At 39.8% G+C, this 24,226-nt stretch overlaps 1 protein-coding gene across 7 annotated transcripts; it reads right to left on the bottom strand.

Moving 5' to 3' along the window:
* Positions 1–528: 528 nt before the first annotated feature.
* ASRGL1 (asparaginase and isoaspartyl peptidase 1) lies at positions 529–22,985 on the bottom strand. Of its 7 annotated transcripts, none has more exons than XM_031610779.2 (7): positions 22,520–22,985; positions 21,305–21,537; positions 17,204–17,346; positions 13,375–13,529; positions 5,970–6,088; positions 3,971–4,081; positions 529–1,453 (listed from the first exon to the last, which is right to left on the bottom strand). In XM_031610779.2, exons 2-7 carry the CDS (start codon positions 21,489–21,491, stop codon positions 1,218–1,220), a joined length of 951 nt encoding a protein of 316 aa, XP_031466639.1. In that variant the 5' UTR covers positions 21,492–21,537; positions 22,520–22,985; the 3' UTR covers positions 529–1,217. The 7 variants fall into 7 exon arrangements, with proteins under 7 accessions (XP_031466639.1, XP_031466640.1, XP_089992305.1 ...); XM_031610780.2 differs by having other exon boundaries at positions 22,419–22,532; XM_090136179.1 differs by lacking the exon at positions 22,520–22,985 and adding an exon at positions 22,018–22,405.
* Positions 22,986–24,226: the final 1,241 nt, after the last annotated feature.

Below are 24,226 nucleotides of genomic sequence, written 5' to 3'. Positions count from 1 at the left end.
AGAACATTGAGAGATTGTATTTTCTACTACCTGTTCTAAATTTGATCTTGCAATAGGGACAGGTGAGTTAAACAAAGTAGAATCCTGACCACAAAATCTGGATTGCTTTGATATTCTGGCAGTGAAGCTAAGACAATACAGCTTTGCTCCAGAGAACAGCTTGGCCCTGTAGATCAGTACCTCATGCATAAAAGCAGAAACAAAGTTTTACTGAGATGGCTATTCTCCTCTGAATATGAGCACATCTTAAATACTGCTATTGTTTCACAAACAGTTAACAAGAGTAGCCATCTTCTACATTACCTCCTGAGGAGCAAGGTATGCAAGAACTCCATGGTTGTTTTGCACAAGCTGTCTATTCTTGAGCCATCGATGTCTACATTCACTCATCTGCAACATCCAATAAAACACAGATTAAAGTAGAAGGCGAGTTAAACAGTATTGGCAAACTTACTGTTCTGTGTAAGTCAGCTGAATAACACAGCCTATTGCAGTTAGGATACAGGTAGTAGTAGTTTTAAAATCTAATTTAAGATTTTTGCTATGTTTATTTGGGTTATCTTATAAGAACATTCCTCTGTATGATGGCATGCAATACATACATATCTGGCCCCAAAGGAAACCCATGACATAGCATCTGCTAAAATCCATTAAACTATAACACAGTTTAAAAAAAAAATCTAGTTAAGTCAGGAAACAGCAAACAATACACCCTATTGCCTGTGATGATAAATTAGTCTTAACTTTTTACTACTGTTTAATGATTTTTCACTGAAATAAGAACTTTGCTATCAAGGTATGACTGCTCAAGATACATTGGAGAGCTATGTGATTTTCAGAATTCAGTTTTTAGATAGTAAAAATTTATCTCTTTAATTGTCCTGGAAGTGGCATCTGAAGAACAGGCATGACAAGGAGCTTTTCTATTCCTGAAATTTAGGCTCCCTTTAATGTAGGATTAAAGAATGCAAACACATAAACCTACAGCCCTCAAACTGTACATTCTCCTGGAAGATCTGACCATCCAAAAGCATCAGTAAGCACTATACATATATCCATGATCATGATGTCCAGGTTTAATTTTGGGTCAAAGAGTAGCAATGTCGGTGAATCAATCAATAAAGTACAGATCTCTTGAGAAAGATTAAATCAATTGTTACTGTCCTCCAAAAAAGAATGGAGATCTTGATTCAACCATAGTCAATGGTTCTTCAATCTCAGAATCCCTCACTTTCAGATGCAAGTGCTTCATCAACAGATTTTGTATGCCTCTCCCCAGTGTAAATCCCATAATGTAGTTCGTCATCCTTTACAGTAGCCCAGGACATCTGCTTGGTGGAGAACCTTGCTGCCCACTCTCCTGAACTGCTAACAACAATGACACCTCCCAAGCCCCCAACTCGAGTCTTCATGTATTCTAATGCAGTGTCAGCAGCCATCTCCGGTGACATTCCTGAAAAGAAGAAAAAGATAACTTCACAATATCTGCCTTGAAATGAATTTTAAAATTCTCTTCAAGATTCACACCCTCCCTTCACCTTCTGCATTAGAGCCAACCAAATCTAATTCTTCCTTCAACTTAATTGGCAAAAAACTTCCAGTGCAGGAACTGAACTGCTTTATAGGAAGGCACTGGACAGTTGCAAACAGCTTCCACAGTATGGTTCTGCTGCAAAGACTGGGTTTGAATAGCTTCAGATTATACTTAGGTTTCAGCATTTGGTACAGACTAACTCATCAACTCTATGTTCAAGACACAACATTTTTAATGCCATCATTTGAGGGAAAAATGCCAGTCTGCAAGTTCTCTCATAGGTATGCCACTAGCTACATTTATACAACAAAAAATGCCAGCTGTCCTCTGTTTGAAGTCCACGGCTATAACAGAGCCCAAAGCACATTATTTCACATCTCCAAAATTTACTGAAAACAGATCAGCATTATCCTTCTTGAAACTTCTGAAAGTATCAAGTAAGACAAAGACAGGGACACCAGAAAACACCAGCAAAACAACTCTATCTGTTCCTTACAGTTAATTCATCGTAACAGATTTATGTGAATTAAGTTACTGTGCACGTTATCCTCACATGCCTCCAATAGCTGCAGAGTATTTCTTCATTGAAAGTCTGAATACACAGACTATCAGTAATGTTATGCAGCTCATGATGCAGAATAAAGAATGACCTTCATGTCTTCTTTGCAAATTTCAAGTTAAAACCAAACAAAACCAGCAGAATCAGAATTATTCACAGCACTGGTGACTGACAGGATAGAGCGCCATTCCATGTCATTATGGGTGACACTGTGACTATTCAAGTCAGCGGCATCGACTTCAAAGGGTCAGCATTTCACTGTTTGATTTTTCATCAAGACAACAGCTGCTGCCATAAGGCAGAGATTCCAATAGTCATTAAGACTGGCAAAGCAATTCCCTCATAAAATAGCAAACTAAATTTTGTAACACTGGCTGCAAAAGAAGGTATTTGCAGCGTAAATTACTGAATAGCAAAACAGAATTACAGAAGAGCGTAATAGTTGTTTTTAAACATGCAACTTCAATTGACCAAAGACTCAAAAAGTTGTAAGAACTTGGGGGATTCTTTTCAGCATCTTCGTGGAAACGTGGGGGAAAAACAGAAGGAAAGCTACTGTTGATGTATTTACCTGCAATCTGAGTTACATTTCTGGGCTGGATGAATGAAGGTAGAACAGGGTAAATAAGTGCAAATAAGTACTCTTTTTAAGCATGCACACACGTGGACTGATTATTCTGTTAGTACTTTTGTTGTAATCTGAGCCCCATTTGCCTGGTGTATCATGAGCCAAACACCTATCAGTGCAGAGGTCTTGCAGTGGAGTGAACTTCCATTTAGAGAAAAAAATGGTTTGCACCTGAGCTTGAAAGTCATTCACAAACTGAATGGCTAGGGACATAATATAAAGAGTAAGGGGAGACCATGATGTGACAGAGGTTTGGGAAAGAATCTGTAGGTTATATTTTACACTGAAAGTGTAACACGACCAAAGAGATTTGCAGAAAAGTACATCAATTATATGCAAACAGCATAACAAAAAGCGTAACAAAAATATTCTCAGCTGTTATGTCTTTTTACTTACTGCTTCACTAACAAAAAAGTAAATGGAAAGTTTTCCAACTATTTCCAGTTCATCTGATCTCAAAGTGAGCTACACTGTACAGCCCCAGAGCTATGGCTAAAAATAATATCTATATTAATGGTTCTTCAATTGCACGCAATACAAGTATGTTGTCTGGCAATGTTTACTGGCTGTAACATAATGAAGGGTTTAAATGAGAGGCTAAATCATGAAGGTAAAGCTTCACAGGGTCATCCCACAGTCAGATGATATTACAGTCACATCAGACATACTGTGTCAGCTGTTTGCCACATACCCATCCAGTCAGTTCAGTAGATTTTCCAAAACAAAATGAAATTGTAAATCATAGTCAAAATGTCTTAAAATAATTTCTGTTGCTATAATAAGAATTGTTAAAACAAAAATCATCATAGCTTATTAGACAGGTGATATTCCAAGCTTTCTTATTTCAGCTCTGATTCTTTTACCTCCGACTCTTTCCTACTGTTTCATTAAGTGTTTTGTTTTTGTTTTCTATCTTTGTTCAAAAAATTATTTTAAAATTAAATAAACTTTATAAAAAAAAAAACCTTAAGTTAAACAGTACAAAATAGACAATCATATATTTTAATATACATTCATCTAAAAATGATTTAACATCAAGAAGCCCAAATACTTTTGTCCACTTAGAGCGATGCCAACCTTATTAGCACTTCAGTACTTTGTTTCTTCTAAAGAGGTGATCAATCCACATACACCACAGTAGCAACTTTTTTGACAGCTGCTCTGAGGTGACAGTACATACACTGCCATCTGTCATTAGGCAACATTTCCCATCCTCCCTATTTCAGCTTATAAAAAGTTTGGAAGATACCTTGCTCCATGTGATAGAGGATCAGTCGGGCTAAGACTACTTTCATAATGCTCTCTCCATGTCCTGTGGTTGAAGTGGCACCAGAAGAGTTATCAGCATAACCTCCGCTTCCTTTTCAGAGAGAAGAAAAAAAAAAAAAGCAGCATTTTGGATAATACAATTTACGAGCTCTGCAATGTTTATAGTAACACACTATTCCTAAGGGTTCAGAAGTTCTGTGCACTTCTGAGAGCAAAGTGTCAGTAAGTCGCATCTTTCCCATTTCTGCCTCAATTTCAACACTGACAGACATCAGCAACAGCTAGATGAAGTCAAGTGCCAAGTTACAAGAACTAGAAGACCAGTGAGCTGGTTGTGCCACAAAAGCCAGGAAAAGGAAAAAATATTTTCCAGAACAGTGAGGGACAGTATATTGAGGATCATCAGGATCCAACAGGATCCAGTAGAATACAAAATGCCAGGTCACACAATATTACAGAGAGAGACGGAATGACAAAAGACCTTGTAGAGGACAAGATGAAGTGATCAAAATTTGTGGGGGATTTGACTGCAAGAGCAAAATTAGAGCAGAGATTTGAAAAGCTGGAGCCCTGGTGAATCATCATGAAGCACCCTGAACAATCTCTCAAGTCCTTACCACAAGCAGACTATTTCTTTTGTTTGAACTCTCACTCCTTTTTTTTTCCATCATCCTTGTTTGACTGGCATTCCACACCCTGTTCTACACCAAGCTTTGGCTTGCTCAACACCCATATTTCTAACACATCTTCTATGAAAAACATTTCCCAATTGCTGGGGAGGTGCATACCACAGAGTTACATCTATAAGCAAGGTACTTGTGTTGGGGCTGGGGAACAAAAGAGATGCAGGAGAGCTGTGAAAGTTTCTTCCATTTCCTACTTTCACCATCAGATCAGTCTCTTTCAACAGACTATGATTTACATGTGGAAAAATGCTGCTACAATCGACCTGTCAACTTCCCTTTCAATAATCTCATGATCTTTAACAGGACAACTGTCACTTCAGTGTCCAGTTCTGCAGACCTCCAGTAAGAATAGAAGTTGAAAGCAGTATATTGAATGGTGTCATTTTCATTTCTTCCCCACAAACGTTTTCCATACTATGAACGCTATGAACACAACCCACCTATGAAAAGGGTATTTGCAGTCAGAAGGCAGCAGTAAGCAATGAAGCTGAAAATCATACTCAAACCAGGGGGTATCTCACTCAGGGTGTGAGAAAAAAAAAAAAGATCTGTAAAATAATCATGTACTGCCAACAGCAGCGCTATCTGAGTTTGGAACATGCTTTACTAAAAATAATTATTTTCCAAATCCCAACTCAGTAATATAATCCTGAAGTAATCAAATGGCAAGTTTGTCCCACAAGAGAAACAAGTCTGGGGAAGGGATTTCAAGTGTCTCTTTATACTCTGACAAGAGATATCTTAAAATATTTCCTTTAATCTATACCACATCTATGAGGCTCTGAGGCAGTCTTATCTGGGCTCTCTAAGAACAGGAATTTACTCCAAGTTGCCAATCGTTTGGCAATTCTGGCTCACTGATCTGACAAACAGTCATTACAATTACACATACCTTAAGTATGAAGAAAACAGCATAGAACTGACTATACTTTTTGCTTGGCTATGAGCATAGATGTACATATTGATAGTTTTAGTAGGATGAACGAACAGAAGACACACAGAAAAATAAATCAGTATTCAGAAAAGGACAAAAATTCAAATTCCCATTCCCATTTTCCAAACAGAAAAGTGGGATAATGATGACAGCACCACATCTCTACTTCTAATCCCTATTTGCAAACTCAGGTTTGTATTGAGGAGCTTCAGTTTTCATACATTTGAATGCCAGACCTTAGTTTCAGACGTATCACTTTTTCTTTCATTCCACTAATAGAAAGGAGAATGTGTGACAAACACTAAAATTTTTAATGAGATACCTCCAAAAAACAAGAGGCAAGTCCCCACAGCCCATACCTATGCATGCTGTGTCACCAACACGGCCAACCAATTTATTAGAGAGTCCTCCAGTGGATGTTGCACAAGCTACATTTCCTTCACTGTCTACAGCAACAGCACCAACTGTTCCCAGGTCTCTGCCAAGAAAAACAGTTCACAAAATTAGGTAGAATTAAAACATACCTGCCAAAGCATGCTGTATTTATTTTCTAAGTTGCTTTAAAAAAAAAAATTGAAAAAGATTACTGCAAAAAAATATTGCTCATCAGAAAGCCATTTTTTATCATGCTTCTCATTACAAAAATAACCAGTAAAAACCAATTCTCACAGCTTTTGTTTTCTGTGCAATTAAATAACTCTTGACTTTTTTTTTTAAACAGTCTGATCTCTCCCCATGACTTATTTACTATCAGCAGACCTGGAGCAGTTTTTTGGCTATGGCACACCTAACGTACAACTTTCCCCTAGTGGCAACTCAAAGACACAAGAATCATCTCCCACTGTCTTAATGAGCAATTAACTCAAATTATTTATGACAGTGCATGTAAACAAGTAAATACATAAAAGGAGAGCATTGTTAGAATGCACTGAATCATTTCCTTCCTGTTCCTCCTCCTTCCTTTTCCTTATTCCCCTAAATGCTTGAATGCCACAAAAAAAAAAAAAAAAAAAGAAGGTTATTTATGTGGCTTTCAATTAGTATTGTTCATAATGCATCACTAATACATACTTGTATCTGTACTTTGCAGCTAAGCAATCTTGAGGTTTAATCATTTGGTCAGGAGAATGTTGAAACTGCAAACCATTTTAAAAATCTTCATTCACTGAAGAAAATAAAAGTCTCAACTACTGCCTGATTTCTTCAGCAGTCATATTTAATAGGCTGCTTAAAATATACACGTAAGTTCATACTGGTAGGAAAAAAAGGCTACTCAACTTACTGTAACAGTTGCTGTACTGAGAAGCAACAGTTTGAGGGTCCACATATTCCAATCTTGGCAATTCACTTAAGTACATAAAACCACATTTGGTTGGGAAAGCTATATCCAGAAAATCTCAGTCTTTTCACAAAAGAAAATAATTTGTGCCAATCCTTCAGCACAACTATTTTTGTATTTTGTCTGATCACTGGTGAGGGTCTCTACGTAACCCCCAAAATCAAAGCTAAGTTCATTTTGGTCACAACAGCTTCATGCACTGCTACAGGCTTGGGGCAGACTGGCCAGAATGCTGTGCAGAGGAAAAGAATCTGAGGGTGCTGGCTGATGTTCAGCTGTGCATGAGCTAGCAGTGTGCCCATGTAGCCAAGAAGGCCAACGACATCCTTGGCTTGTATCATAAATAGTGCAGTCAGAAGGAGCAGAGAGGTGAACGTCTCTCTGTACTCAGCTCTGGTGAGACCACAGCTTGAGAACTGTGTTCAGTTTTCGGCCCCTCACTACAAGAAAGACATCAAGGCCCTGGAGAGTGTCCAGAGAAGGGCAACAAAGCTGTGAAGAGCCTGGAGCACAAGTTTTATGGGGTGCAGCGGGGGGAGCTGGAATTGTTCAGTCTAGAGAAGAGGAGGCTTGGGGGAGACATTATAGTTCTCTACATCTATCTGAAAGGAGGTTGTGGCAAGGGGTCAGCCTGTTCTCCCAGGTAGCTATTGACAGGACAAGAGTGAATGGCCTCAAGTTATGCCAGGTGAGGTTCAGGTCAAATATTAGGAAAAAATTTCTTCTCCAAAAAGAATTGTTGGGCACGGGAACAGACTGCTCAGGCAAGTGGTGTAGTCACTGTCCCTTGAGCTGTTCAAGAAATGTGTAGATGTGGTACTTAGGGACATGGTTTAGTGGGTTATACTGGTGGCAGGCGGACAGTTAGACTAGATGATCTTAAAAGTCTTTCTCAACTTGATATCATGATTCTATGATATCCAGTCAATTTCTCACAGAACCAACTCCCAGTTCCTTCCTGTTTATGTAAAATATCTTACTGTCAGCCCCTACACTACATTTACAGCAATTCAAAGTTGACTGATGACTCAGAGGACTTACAGACTGCTCTGACATTTATGTGGAGACAAACCTAATCTCAAACTGGTATGTTGGTGCAGATGGGCTTCCCACCCATCCATCTGTTACAAATGATTTGCTGAAGAGAATATTAGGAAATTCAGTGCTCCCTTACATAGACATGTAGCGCCTTTTAACTAACTAAAGTTAGATCCTCCTGAGAAATTAAGAAACGCATATTCAGATCTACATTTTCCAAGGTATGTATTTAGAATCACAGAATTGTCTGAGTTGGAATAGACCCTTAAATAGGGTCTATTTTATATATATATATGTATATATATGATAATAGTCCAACACCCTTGCAAAGAACAGGGATACCTACAGCTACATCAGATTGCTCAGAACCCCATCCAGCCTGACCTTGAATGTCAGGGATGAGGCATCTACCACCTCTCTGGGCAACCTGTTCCAATAAAAAACTTTTTCCTTATATCCAATCTAATTCTCCTCTCTTTTAGTTTAAAACCATTTTCCTATGTCCTGTCACAACAGATCCTACTAAAGAGCCTGTCCCCTTCTTAGCAACAGCCCTCCTTTAGATACTGAAAGGCAGCAATCAGGACTCCTTGGAGCCTTCTCTTCTCCAGACTGAACAGCCCCAGCTCTCTCAGCCTGTCCATCCCTTGGATCAGTTTTGTGGCCCTCCTCTGGACATATGCCAGCAGGTCCATGTTTGTCCTGAGGAGTCCATGCCTGGATGCAGTACTCCAAGTAAGGCCTCACCAGCACAGAATAGAGGGGCAGGATCATTTCCCTCAACTTGCTGCCCATGTTTCTTCTGGTGCAGCTCAGTATACAGTTGGCTTTCTGGGCTGCCATGAGAATACTGCAAGTACAAAGATTACACGTGCAGCAGCTATCTACTTTGGTACAAGAGCACAAATGGCAATAAATAATAAAGTGAGTGTGTCCAAAGCATCTTAGCTGTTGTGGAGCAAACACAAAACTAGACTCTAATTACTGTTCTTTTAAACTTTTGATTACTTCAGTGTCATGTTTTCTTTGTTCAACTTCAGAAGGCAGATATGCAACAACCTGTTGCATAGTCCACTGACTGAGAAACACTAACAAGGCAGCCAAAACTGTCTAAGTAGAAATACTGTATTATAGTCATAGGTCTAATGTTAGTGTCCAAAGGAATAACTCCACAAGTACCTGTGGTACATACTAGAGTATGACTGTGCAACCTTTTGGCTTGTTGAGGATGCATTGAGCAAACAGGAATTGCCTTGGGCCACATATAAAATATACAATAAATTTAATGAATTTAAATATACAATAAATTTAATGAATTTAAATGACAACACTTTTTTTTTTTTTCTTTTAAACAGAGCAACAAAAACAAAACTAGTGGAACGTCTGACCTTGTTTTTGGGAAACTGATGCATCAATCTGGTTCGATGGCAGTGGCTGCCATTCTTACTGAATTCTAAGGGTGTTTGTCAGATTTTTGATGAAGTATTACTCTTCCCATGCTTCATCCTTGATAATAACCATTCACAAATATACATACTGCCAAAAAACATTGACATGAATAAGACATAGCTGCAAAACAAGGGATATTTTTCTCTGATAAGAGAGATCTTCCCGGTGAAGAGATGTGACCAAATTTTTCTTTGAGCTGAATGTCTGATTACATCTCTATAAAATCCATGTGAAAATTTGCAAGTAATGTATTTACTTCAACTGATAACAGATTTGCAAATACATTAAAAAATTGATTTTTCTTTGAAATCTTGATATCTATTCTCAAATTTTTCTATGAAAATGGAAAGCTAAGCTTCTTATTTTTCATTATTCACAGGACTGCATACAGCTGATGTTTCAAAAAGCAGGAAGTCATTTGCCGTAACTCATGCTTGTCATAATGTAAGTTTCATTTCAAACACTGATTGTCTGAAACACAGCACAAATAAGGTTATTTTTTTCACCCTGAGAACCCATGTTTAACTCATTCAAATCAATCAAAAATGCTAAATATGTCAGTTAATTTTAGTGTTCAGGTTCCAGCACAAGTTTTCCTTTTAATTCTATAAAGGACTTGATCCCACTTTGCAAATCATGAAGTCATTTTTAGTATTTTACCCCAGTGTAGCCACCTTCCTTCAGAAAAGTAAATGACGACCCCACAATCAGCATACACACTTTTAAGGAACTCCCAGCATTGGTGGTGATTCAATTCCTTGGGCTTTAGGAAATTCACAGCTGTGATGACGATTTACATGACACTATCTATTTTTAAAGCTTATCCACAAGCATTTTCTTGCTGCCCAACACAGTCAAATTACATCAAATCTGAGTTATCAGTGGTAATGGCATCATCTCCTACAGAATTTTCTCAGCCCCTCTTTTTTTTTTTTTTTTTAAACCAACCATCATCGGGGCACCATCAGTAGCTATACCAGATATGCTAATAAAGATAAAAAAAATTAAAGGGAAGATTTTATTCTTTTTTACTACTTCATACAAATCAAGAGATTTAGCACCAAAGAAGCCATTTTTGTCAGTGACATTACATTAGTTATCAACACCTCTAATGAAAATGGCAAGTAAAGCCATATCTGTAGCATTACTACTTTCACCTACTGCCAAAGTATGAAATTTGAAATTAGCAGCTTTACTCTCCAAATTTCTTTTTGATATACATTCCTGTTCCTTCATTTCACCTGACTATATAGCCCAGTCACACAAACTAATTTTTAAAAAAATCTTTTTTTTTTTTTCCTTTTTTCATTTTATTTTTTAAAATCAGAACACATTATATCTGTTATGCTTTCCATTCATCACTTAAAGTCACCATTAGGAAACAGTATTTTTTATTATGAAATTTGCTATCACTTAACTAGGTTTTATAACAGAGTCCATCTGAGTTTTAACTTTTTTAAAAAATTATTTTATTGAGGTGACAGACTTTCTTCAGTTCTACTGTTTTGTCTTTATGAAACATTCAATGATCAGAGGGCTGGATCATGTCCCTGACGGGGACAGGCTAAGAGAGCTAGGGCTGTTCAGCCTGGAAAAGAGAAGGCTCTGGGAGGACCTTACAATAGCCTTCCAGTACCTGAAAGCAGCCTACGGAAAAGCTGGGGAGGGACATTTTACAAGGGCATGTAGTGACAGGACAAGGGGAGATGGCCCTAAACTGGAAGAGGGCAGATTTATTCTAGATAATAGGAAGAAATTCTTTACTATGTGGGTGGTACCTGTGACACTGGAACAGGTTGTCCAGAGAGGCTGTGGATGCCCCCTCCCTCGAAGCATTCAGTGCCAGGCTGGATGGGGCTTTGAGCAACTTGGTCTAGAGGGATGTGTCCCTGCCTATAGCAGGGGGTTCTAAGATTCCTCGGTGTGCAATGAATTTGACAGCATGTTTCTGCATACAGTGCCTTTTCAAATTGCGTTATTTGAGAACTGAGACAATTTCCTAGCAAATCAAGCATAGTGCCATATTATATGTCAGCATAGTACCCTCGCCGTGTCCCAGAGCCAGGTCAGACTGCAGAGTGAGCACTGGTGCAATTCTCAGGGAATCTTCAGCAACTCTAGAAAGCATACGGTCAGAATCTCTGGACTGAGAGACAGAAGATTAAAAAACCCCACACTTCAGTGTTAGAAGAAGGGGTACAAGATATCAGACTGCACATGCAACAGAATCATAGTTTCTGAAAGTAAATGAATGCAGGCTTCTATTCAGCAAAAGAGAAAGCTCTCTTCTTCCGAGCTCTTTGCTTGGAAAGCTCTGAACACCTAAAAAAAACCAGCTGATACACTCTGAAAACCTGAGGACTAAAGGTTAAGTACAAGCCAACCTTCACATTCCCAGTATTAGCTGGTGTTAGGTTGCCTCTGACCAGTACTACTTCACCTCTGCCTGTTTGCTTCAGGCAAGTTTCTGCATGATCACTATGGACATAATGAGGAAAAAGAACATTCAACACAAACACAGGAACAAACAGGTTGGCATAAAGAGACCTCTTCTGAGCTTTGTGAACTTCTGTCTATGCTTGTGGGCAATGCTTGTCAGGAAAAGCACAGTGTGGCCAAGACAAGAAAAAGACTCAAACTTGTCAGAAATACACAAATCTTCAAGGGTACTCCAGAATAAGAACAAGCTGAAATTAAAGATGCCTAACAATGTTAACTATAAGAAAAAAAACAACTAAGCAGCTATAAAGAATGATCAGAGACTGAGATGTCATACTTCCAGCTCCCTTCTTCAGGAGGCCAGGGGACACTGGCAGCTACACCATTCTCAGAATTCTTGGCAATGAGCTGCAACACCACACAGTCCTTGCATACCGCACAGATTAAAAAAACCTGAAACTTCTAGGGGAGACAAGATGAACTATGACAGATATCTCACGGTCAAGGAATAGCTTCATTTTGTTTACAAGACTGTATTTACACTTTTATCAAGACTTTGTTTTTCCTTCTAGCAATTTAATGTAAGTAACATATAGCTTATACATATTATGGCCTAATTTTCATTGATTTTAGTTAACATGCCCACAGAAGCAGCTTCTTCCTTTTTTCTGATCTACAAATTCTTCAGTTCTGCTTCACGTAGTACTACTACCTCACACAGATTAGCAGCAGCATGTAATACAGTATTTTCCTATGCAGCAACTGTTGCCATACAAATGCAAACTCAAAACAATTTAGTATTTATGCCTACCTCATGGGCATAAAAGATATTTGACACCTCACGATTTTCATTCCTTTCTCATCCACCTTGTCTTCCTCTCTGATTTGTTATGTGAAGCCTGCTTATTTTTCAGGTGACTTTCATTTTGCTGGCGTGTAATATCATCTGATAGCATCTCTTCTTGCACCCACCACTACATTGAACTTCTTGGTCAATTTTTTCTCCTTCTATCTACAGTAACCAAAAGTCACAATCAGCACTCAGCACACTTGATCAAAATACGACACAGTTTAACTACCTAAACCAGTTTAAAAACAAGTCAGATGGTTGGTTTAACCAACACCGGTTTTATAATTTTATTTTTTACATGGACTTTGTAATTTTAAACAGTGGACTGGAGAGTTCCTAACTCACAGTTCTTCCTTGGAAACTTACATACTCACTTAAACTTTAGCAAATTCACTAGAAGCTGGATTTTGAGGGTTGGGTTTTTTTTTGTTGTTTGTTTGTTTTTTGAGGACATATTGGGAAGATTATGGCAAACCACAGCTCACTCAGAACTGAAATATTATCAAGGCTGACAACAGGCCTTCAAGCTTTGGGATTTTTTTTCTTTTAGTTTTTTTGGGGGTCTTTTTGGAAGGAGAGTGGCAGGGGGTGTGTGAACTGATTGCACCAAGTAAACTACCTGAATTAAAAAAAAGTTACAAAAACCTACTTCTGGAACTCCACAGGGTTGGAATCTGGCTCAAGGTTCTTCTTCCATCTCTCCCGAGACCTCTCAGTTATGAGTTTCTCCCCTGGAATCTCAGGAACACCCATAGCTTGAGCAAAGAGCCGGGCACCATGGTCAGTTAACAGCATGTGCTTTGTCTGCAGAAGACAGGCAAAAAAATTACTGACACTTCTTGTTTTTCCTAATACAAACTGCTCACTGTAGTCACTATTTTTTAGAAGGATGGACACAAAGAAAATTCCAAATTCTGTTTTATTTTTAAACTTCCTGGTTTTCTGTGCTTATATCAAGAAAAATTTTTATGTGATAGAGTCAAGTGTTTCTTAACAAAAGCTAAACCATTTTACTTTTAATACTTCTTTCAACAAGCTGCCATTCTCACAGACCCAGAATTTCCTATTTAGGAAGTGAATATCATTCTAATAGATTTGATAAAAATTGTTTGCTCTCTTCAAACAACATTTGCACTTGCAGAATCTCTATATTTACTTCTCTATTTAGCAAAGCACTTAAACCAGATCTAAAGTCGGCAACCTTGATCAAATCCACACTTCCAAGTCTGCATGGCTTGCTTAATTCCTATTTTTGATAAACTTGCCAGTTAAGTTTGTTTCATTAATCCTTATGCTTTAGTAGGATCTCCAGCATCTAAATTGTTTTTTTTAAACCTGTGTCCAAAATGATGCATCAACTTTTTGGATCACTGCACAGCTGTTCATTGCTCAGCAGAGCCTAGGAAGTTTTCACAGGAGCAAAGGCCTGACAATACAGGACTCACAACAGAACACTGTTAACTTTAGGTAAACTTCTACGTCCATGCAGCAACACAGCACATGGGGATCAAACTAAGGTTCCTAAAGCAGATTCAGGAGATGCTGTAGGCAGCAGGCCTGCAGAGCCCTGCAGAGCACCCAGTGGCTCTGCTTCTCAGCCTGCAGTGAGGATTCCCAAATCTGGTATTTATTTCTGTGACACACTGCATTGACACTCCATAGTCAAAATACTCTCAAAGCTTCAGATTTTAAGATGTTGCAGAACATCAACTATTTCTGATTTCTAAAGCAATGATAAGCAATCATTACCATGAGGAAGGCAAAGCACTGAACAGCGTGAAGGATTTGAGCCCAAATTCTTCCCAAACCACAAATACTCAACTCTGCTTCAACCTGCTGCATCTCTGCACTAATCTTTCCAAATGCTTACACAAGCAGGAAATGCCATGTCACATTAAAAATGTTCCTGACTGGCCATTCACCAGGTGGTGGCCCTAACATCAAGTATCTTTCATATCTAAGAAATTACTGCAATTGATGACAGTACCACTCAAGAGAACAAGAGGAACAATTACAAGGAAGAATGTGCTCCACATCTGAAAGAGTGGAGAACAGCCTTACACAAGTGCTGTTACCTGACAATGTAAGACCCTACCTGTTTATAACAAAGCTGAAGCGTTCTCAACTCAGAAGGGAACTTCTCTGTGCAACACTGCCCCCCCTCTGCCACTGGAACTAAACCACCACAGCACATGATTCAGTAATTCCAATTATGTTTATAGGAAATTCCATTCAACTTTTCTTTTGACTTTACCTGCATAAGAAGGTAGCCTCCTCCATCACTTGCTTTCTTCAAGAATGCAATTCCATTGCTTTTCTAGTATTTTTTGTTTGTTTTAGAAAATAAGATTTTATTACATAAAAAAACAAAGCAATTTCTTAAAAATTTCTTAAAGGAGCATCCCACATGCAGACTTTGATAACATACCACCTTCATGAACTGCACACAAGCAAGAAATATTTGTACGCAGAGGTTTAAGTTCCTATGATAGCTTTTTGCAGTCCTTGCTGAAAATAAAGTGTCCTAGGGAGAATTTAACATATTTTGTCCATCAAAAGAGCTCATAGAGCACTGCCAAGCAACCAAAAGAACAGATTTTCCTGTCTCATTCTCCTTCTAGTTTCATGAATGTATTTATTAACTTTTTAGATGCCTCATTTTTCTGGGACACACTTAAAACAGAGTAATCCAAAAAGAAAAAAAAAAAATAATAGTTTTTAGAGTTCTTAACAACAAATGTTGGAAAATTTCTGTTTAGTTCATCTTAACAGAAGCAGGAAGAAAATCCCCAACCTTCAGTTGCTGGCCTGGAATTCAGATCATCTCTTTATTTAACAAGCTCAGCAGTGCAAAAAGCACAGCAGAAGTTTCCACCTTTCCACCTTTGCCATGAGAAGTCTATGTCGTAGGTTAAATTTTCCTCTAATTTCAAGAGCTGGATGAGGATGATATAAGGGAAAGTATACACCAACAGTTTATGGGTCCCAGTGAATCAGCGCTGTAACGTTCACGTGACATCCATCTCATGAAGTGCTGGAGCTGAGGGGGATTACACGCCCCATTAAGAAAAACAAGTCATTTCAATGCATCATTCCACTGTCGTTCACTACAAACAGGAATAATTTTATGGGAATTTAACTGCTTTCTCAAGTATCCATTTGATTAATTAGTTAATGTACTAAGCCTTCCATCTCTAGAGACTGATGTGCTCAGTATTACAGTAAGGCACGAACAGAAGTTATTCCGGTGCTTTCCTTTCTTCTCTACCATGAATTTGAGCAAATTTGAGCCCACTAAGAGCACGATAACGTACAAGATAAACGTGCACAACAGCAGCCTAAGGAGCTACTCTGACCACCAGATGGAGCCCATATTGTTCCAGAATAGGAATGGAAATACGATAAAATTACAAGCAGGTAGGGAACTTTCCATTTGTTACTTGTTTTTTGTTTGGAGAACTTCATGTTCTCCTTGGGGCAGTAATGTCTCTCAACATCATTGGGAAACAAGCATCCTAAATCCTTAGGACCACAGGAAACACCAGATTTATCACCCAGGGGTCACTGAGTTCAAAATATTTTTAATTATTTACAGTAAAATAAAACAAATAAAATACACTCTGAAAAGCACCATGAAATAGCCTGGGTTAGTGTCCCCAAACTCCTTCCTAAGATGAAAAGAAGAGTAACATTAGCTGGCTTGTATTCCAGTTTGTAATGTCTGCCAGAAAAACAGCAGAAGCTCACCTCAAGATACATCAAGCAATTTAGGTTAACATCTACATTTGAATGTTGTCATCTACACAGAATTTATTGCAGCTGGGCAAACAGAAATACACTGCACCACAAAATGGAAGTACTTCTCATTTTGTGGTATTAGCACCAAACCATTATGCAGAGCTTTATACAGTTGAATTTTTTATTTACTACTAAATCTAGCTTGAACATTTTTGAAGACCTGAAGCACCACTCAATGACAAAAGACCTTACAGCAGATGAGAGACAGGGCAGATTTTTGGTTTTGTTTTTTTGTTGGAGGTGGCTAGGATGTATTAGAAAGTTCTGTTGTCCAAAAAACGTTGTTACTTTATCCTAGATGAGGTTTTGTCATAGAGAAAGAGACACCAGTGGTTTTTAACTGTCATTGTAAGAAGTGATCTACAGTAAGCATATACAGCTTTTCCCCCTCAAGTTACTAAAAGACATTCTACCCTTAGCCTTCCAACTACATAACAGAGCTCATTTCCTCAGAGTGCTATCTTTTAATAACAGCACTCAAAAAAAACCCCAAACAACCCAAAAATGTTAAAATAAAAGTTCCTCATGGTTGCAATCATAGATTCTAAGCACTACTTTCTATTTCTCATTCTTTCATAGTTTAGGGGAGAATTCACAAACAACATCAATGAGGTATTTCAACACACCAGATGAAGTACTAAGGAAAAGATGTTTCATATTCAAGTACAGATTCAGCATACCTTTTCCATGACAAGTCGAGCTAGCTTTATTGGGTTTGCTATACGTTTAACTGCAGATACTGCTCCAGAGGCCAGATTTTTTCCATCCATGATAATTGCATCCATTTCTACTTCACCTTCTTCATTAAGAACAGAACCACAGCCTAAACACCAAAGAACAACAAAAAAATTAAAATTAAAAAGGAGTAAGGGAAAAAGAATTAAGTTATTAAGAGCTAACCAGCAGCTGATTCAATTTATGGATCTCATCAAGCAAACTTTCTCTTTTCCAATTATATGTCTGACTTACTGGGAGTACCTACCTTCTGAATACAAACAACACAGCAGAAACGTTGCTGAGTATAACTACAAAAGCCAACCACAGACAGAAATCTGACAAAGTGCAATGGCTACTCAAAAAAAAAAAAGTTTTATTTTTATATGATGAAAAACACACTTGAAACATCATACAATCATGAATTCAGTCATAAGATGGTATACAGAATGCCATTTGCATTTATGCAATTCCATCCAAAATTAAATACCAGCTATGAAAGCTAACATGGCAATCGTAAACAAGATTCTTTATCCCCTAGATCACATCACATGCACATAAAAACATCTATTTTACTTTTACAGTTCTTCCAACTGTAGGACACCCAACAACACTGCATAGCGTTCAGTCCCATCAAAAAAAATAATGCCACAGAGGCATTCCAAGAAACTGCCAAAACTGACATAGCACAACAGAAGTGCTCATTCACTACTGCACCAGAATCTTGAAATAACAGTCTTCAAATAACAGTTTATCAAATAACAGTAGATGGAGGAATTTAGAATAAAGATTAGAAATGAAGTAGTTATTCTCTTCAGCAATAATAAACATTAACATCAACCTAATTGAAAATTAATGGTACAAGATGAGACAATGCAAATAGGAGTTGCTGTGTTTTGTTGTTTGTTTTTTTTTTTAATAATGTAAGTAAGTCTTCCCAGGGGAACACTAAGTTTTAAGTCAACTCGTATGCTAGCTAACGAGGCTGGATAAGACTGAATTTAGAAAGAAATTTAAAAATTCATGGTAGAACTATAGGGTAGCTCAGGTAGAAATACTCAAACAATGTACAGACCTAAAACAGGTTTTGTTGTTCGCTTTTCCTGTTAAACCCACATTAAGGCAGGTCAGAAACTACTGTTAGTAACTGCTGACATAAGGCAACTATACCTATGCATTTCTGGCCCGAATATATGCGTATAATGCTAAATGCTCAGTTACAGGAGGCAACAACATCCTGCATCTTCATCCTGTATTTCAAAACTCCACCTCATAGACATATATGCCTACACTCCACCCCGAACAGTTACTTTTTGCCCCCCTCCAACCATATATGCTATTTCTGAGCTCAGTGCCACATCATTCAGAATAAGTTATTTCTATGCTACGCTGATCTGTGGAGAGCTTACACATCCCTCCTTTCAGACATCTGTGCTAAAATCATTCTTCCAGAATTTCCCTTATTTTGATGTAAGGAATAGGTTCTCTGTTATTTCTTAGATAAGCCTTGCCACATTCTTCTAGTTTCCTTTGTCAAGGTAGGCTCTTCTCACACCCATGTTCACAAAATTCCCTCCAGAACAAGGTGTACCTTTCTCAAACAGCAGTAATCAGAAGAACGATGGCCCCAGGGGATGCTCTATCAGCCTCCTTTAGAAATCTCCTGTCTGTTGGAGATCTCTAAGGATTTTCTAACTGTTCCTCTGCAGAAAAACTGTAGGACACAACTTAATAATCAAGTTCATTCCTCTCCATATTTATTGTTACTGTTTAGCCATGTCTGTGTTTTCTAGGAAAATATTACAACAAAACAGACGCTTATTTTACAGAGATAAATACCACAAGTTTTAAAAAGCCACTCCAATCAGAGCCCTCTTCACATAGCTGTCAGCTCACTCTGAGAGCAGCTATATCTAATGAGCACTAACACAGCTGGATGTATATATAAGTGGTTAAGGACTTAGATCAGCATAGTCAGACGTGAACAAGAGCTTGAGGCTCAAGCCCAGTTCAAGCAAATTCTGCTAAAAATTCTTAATTTAATCTACTATAAACAACATATAAATATTGTTAGAACAAGTTAAGTAAACATCTTTAGACAAAACATTAATTTAATACATATTTCAATAAATATATGCTGTCAGACCATGAGAAAGTCTGCCACAAACATTTTTTGCACATTTGTTAAGAAAATGTAAAGTTACAACTGCCTAGCAAGCATTGGCTATGGTAGGGTCTAAGATTCTGTCCTCAAATGGTGCAATCACTTTGAACTTCCAGCAGTGCGTTCTCCTTTAAGTGGCTGTATGCTGAGAGAGAGGCTGCAATTTTTGCACTGGGTAAAGACCAGTACCTTTCAACTACATCCCAAACTTTCCTACAACTCTGGAAAAAAGAAATGCATGTAAAGCACAAGTCAGTGGAAACATCTCCATATGAAGAGCTATGTGGATGCTCTGAAATAAGAGAAATGTATTCTGTCCCGTATCAGTTCACTTCATGTTATCTACTTCCCAAGCTCAGAATAGCAGTATTAGTGATAAGATTGCAAACAAAGGGTTAAAAAAGCTTGCATTAATACTGCCATTGTGATCCTACTTACTAAAATACATGTTGAAATGACACAGACTGCTGCTTATCATTTAAATAAATAAGCCTAAATTGACTGCTATAAAGCAAGCTTTCGCCAGAGAATCCCACTCAATTAAAATACATTTCCTATTTACATAATTTTGATTTACAGAACCATCAAAATTAGCATAAGAAACCAAGAAAGTATGGAATTGTTTACATGGAATGATTAAGAGATGTAAACAGTCTTTTGGCTTAAATTTATACTGAAGTTGCTTCCACATTGACATTGGACAACTAACGTTGGCTAGAAAATGATGCTCCTTGAGAATTAGGATTTTTTTCCTGCAATATAGGAAGCTGATGGCTTTGAAATAGCAAATGTAAGCTGTTTGGCCAGAGATTTGTTTAGAGATAGAACCCAGAATTACAGAAAGCACCAAAGGTCAAACAGTTACAGATTTACTGACCTGAGCAAAACACGGTCCTAAAGGTTGACTGATTTAGACAGCAAGTGAAGAAAAAGTTAGTGAGGGAACACCAGCTTCAAATTAATTATGCAACTGCCTCATGGTACACATCTCTTGTTTAAATCTCTAAAAACAGGAAGTTCAATCCAAGTCAGCAATGAATTGCTTAAAACTTTCACATGGAAAAAAAAAATCTTTCCGTCTTTCTCAATTGCAAGGTGAGAAAGAAAAAGTGAATCTCTGCACATTAAGCATCCACACAAGAAACAAGTCTGCTATCTGAGACACTGAACTCTGACAGTCTTCTTTCCCGTATTCATTCCTGACATACCTTGCTGGAAACGGTGAAAAATTTTCACTGAAATGCATCCAAATAGCAAACTTGAGGTTATATGAAAAGGAGAAAAATATTGGATTATTAACTATCATTAACAGTAATTGACATTAATTGCTAGGAAATTCAGTTCTAAACCTTTGCTGTATAAATTCATGACTCATATCGTTGGTTGCATTATTTTTATAATATTATTTAAGAAAGCACTAATTGCAAGCATTAACTAAAACATATACAATATCCCAAAATCTTCCTTTAGCAAGAGGTAACGGTAAAGAATTAAGGCTTAAATATTGCCACAAGCTCTGTACAAATGACCTAAATATGAATATTAACTGAACGTACACTCCATAAAGGAGTCCATGTCTTAAAACCAAAGACTCAGCATGGGGACAGGGAAGATTTACGTAATAGTAAGACTGGAGAACAAGCATAAATCAGTAGGTACAGAATGCTGAGAAATAACAAAGACTAACCTGACGGCTTAAGTGTGCTCACAAGAAACAATGGTATACACACCATGCTTTTTTCTTATACCAATAAACAAGTGATTCATATTTTGTGACACTAATAGTTACTTCACTACAATATGCATAATTCAAGGCGAATGCAAGCCAGTATTTTCACAGTAATAGAATCAAGCACTGAACGTATATAATGATTATACAGACATTTAAATCTTTAAAAATTACCTGCATTAAAATGAGGGTCATCTTCCATTGACCGTACCGCCTCCTCAACTGCATCTAAGGCGCTGCCTCCTTGTTTCAGGACACCATAACCCTGCAGCGCTGCTCTGACGACACCAGCACGGCATCCCTCTTCTCGTTCTTTGAAGATCCGGCCAGCTCCACCGTGTACCACAATGACAGGCCTCATCCTGCCAAATTCCTCCAGCTGTGCCAACAGGTTGTTCTTAATTAGCCTGTTTTGGAAAGAACTGTGTTTAGTATTTGTTCCCTTCCACATGGAGACAGCCCTGCAGATAAATGAGCAGATAAGCTGTTTGACTCCCATGAGTTCACCTTTCAAGAAGCCGAGCACTCCCCCTAAGGAGCTCCAACAGCAAGCTCCCCCTGTGCCAGGCACTGAGGAACCTGAACAGCCTGCAGCCAGCTGACAGCAGGGTGTGTTGACCTCTGCAGGGCCCGCTCAGCAGAACTATGCCATCTCACCACAGAGCCTGCCTGATGATGGTATTACCTTACAGGTTACACAGAAACAAGCACTGGAGTCTCGGTCCTGCAAACTGCTCGTTAGACGAGTAACCTCACTCTTTGAGTGCACTCACAGAAGCACAGATAAAGCCCAACCCGAGTTAGCAGCTTAACCACGCCGCGTGGATTTCAAACCTCCGACCTCTTAAAGTCGTTGTACTTTGTTCAGAAAAACAAGGCATCAAAACCTGGCAGCTAACCGCCTTTACTGCTCACTGCCTCCCGTGAGCAAACCAGCGCTGCTGCACATCTGTGGATGCGGAGGAACCTCGCCTCCCACTGACACCAGGCCGGCAGGAGAGGAAGCCCAGTGAGGGCTGCTGGCACTGCGCCCACACAGCAGGCCCAGCCGTGCCGCCCGGGGCAGAAACGTCTCGATTTTCACCGGGCTGCCGTAAGAGAGGCCGCTCTCCCGGAGGCCGCCTGAGCTTTTATTTCAACGGACGGCTGCGCTTTTCTTTCCCCTACGGTCAGGTTCTCGCCGCCCTGGAAGGAGGAGCCCAGTGCAGCTCGTCCGCAGCGGCAGAACCGAGCCCTCAGGGTCCGCTCTCCGCGTTCCAAGTCGCCGCCGGCGCTCAGCCAGCCTCACCCGCCCCGCGGAGAGCGGAGCCAGACTCCGCTGCGGCCTCCCGACCCTGCGGCAGCCGAGCGCGGTGCGGAACGGGACTGCGCGGCCAGCGGTTCCCTCACCAGACATGGCGCTCCGAGGGCTGCCCGCAGCTAAGATGGCCGCCGCCCCGCCCGGCCCTGCCTCGGAGGGGCGGCACCGCGGCCGCAGGAGGAGGGTGTGCCGACAGAGCGCGGCCGCTGTCGCGCTGGGGAAGGCGGTGTGGCTGACGGCTCTGTCAGCTGGCGTGCCCGCAGCCCCGTGTATTACGGATGGTGGAAATAAGCCGTCCCTGCCTCAGCCCGCGTGGCGTGCGGGCAGAAGCGCGTGCCCCAAGGCGTGCGGAGGTCACAGCCCTACAGAAGCCGTGAGCGGCGCTCCGCAGCGCGGTTTCCTTCCCCGTGTGCCGCCGCCTGCCGCAGTGACGGCGCCCGGCGCGGTGCCGGGGCGGCTTCGCTCCGCGATGCGGCGATAAGCGCCCTCATTTCTTCTCGCTGATGTACCCTTTCCTATCAGATGTTGCACCACCTTTAATTTCCTCATCGCTCACCACCGCTTGGTTTCCCCTAGTGTTAAACGAGAAAAATGACTCTTCCCCGAAGCCAAACCCGGCGATGCAATACGTGCCGTCCGCCCTTCCTTCTGCTCTCCTTCCAGCGAGCTGGGACTTCCAGTGCTCCGACGGCGTAAATGCAGTGAGGTGCCCGGGGCGTGGGCCTGGGAAGTGCAGCCGGGCGTGAGGAGGTGAGGCTTCAGGTGGGAGCTGACCAAGTGGTGCTGGGCGGTGTATGTCTGTTTAGATTCCAAACAGTAACAAAGGTACGAGAAAAGCGTGCTGTTATTACTGCACTGCTGGGGGAACACATCGTTACTTGGTGTAAAAAGAGCTACTAAACAAAAAGTCTGTGGGAAGGAAAAAAATCTTTAAGAATACAGTGAAAAAATCTTATTGGAAATAATAATCTCCATCGTTCCTTACCTATATAGTAAAAAAATATATATAAATAAATAAATAAATAAAAATCGCAGAATTTGTGCAACCTCTCCCAGAATCCAGCCCTCTTGCTCCACTGTTTCGCTTCACCATCTCTTCACTTCCTTTTTCTCCTTCTGTTGCTCCAAGCCAGGCTGCAGGAGAATGGTGAATGCAGCCTGCCTTGGATTCGTGAGCGGAGCTTAGCCGAGCTGGCAGTGCAGAACAGCAGGGACTTATGGCAACATGCAGCCAGTCCACAGAAGATTCATTTTATGTCTAGTTCTGGGCTCCCCAGTTCAAAAAAGACAGGGATCTCCTAGAAGGTGTCCAGCAGAGGATCACAAAGATGCTAAAAGGCCTGGAGCATCTCCCACATAAGGAAAGGCTGAGTAACCTGGGCCTGTTCAGCATGGGGAACAGAAGACTGAGGGGGGATCTGATAAATGTTTATAAATATCTACAGGGAGGTAGGAGACAAATGGATGAGGCCAGGCTCTTCTTGGTGGGCTGTAGAAATAGGACAAGGAACAATGGCCTAAAATTTGAACATGGGAAATTTCATACAAATATGCAGAAAAACTTCTTTATGGTAAGCATGACAAAGCACGGGAACAGGTTGCCCAGAGAGGTTGTGGAGTCTCCTTCTATATTCAAGACCCATCTGGATGCCTACCTGTGTGACCTGTTACAGGGTACCTGCTTTAGCAGGGGAATTGGACTTGATCTCTTGAGGTCCCTTCCAACTCCTGCAATTCTGTGATTCTGTGATCCTGGACAATGGTTTAAAATTAATTGGTGTGGTGTAATTAGAAGG

The sequence above is a fragment of the Phasianus colchicus genome, chromosome 2 (assembly GCF_987193195.1).
Source record: "Phasianus colchicus chromosome 2, bPhaCol1.hap1.1, whole genome shotgun sequence".
Lineage (NCBI taxonomy): Eukaryota > Metazoa > Chordata > Aves > Galliformes > Phasianidae > Phasianus > Phasianus colchicus.
This window is presented reverse-complemented; position numbering and strand designations above follow the sequence as displayed.

What these genes read in the sequence shown, in the direction of transcription:
- ASRGL1 (XM_031610779.2), bottom strand. Translation starts at nt 21,491, where the DNA reads ATGAGGCCTGTCATTGTGGTACACGGTGGAGCTGGCCGGATCTTCAAA. An exon ending in TGACCCTCATTTTAATGCAG is followed by an intron (nt 17,347 to 21,304) that starts GTAATTTTTAAA and finishes TTTGGTGTTTAG; the next exon opens with GCTGTGGTTCTGTTCTTAAT. An exon ending in TGGTGACACAGCATGCATAG is followed by an intron (nt 4,082 to 5,969) that starts GTATGGGCTGTG and finishes CTCTCTGAAAAG; the next exon opens with GAAGCGGAGGTTATGCTGAT.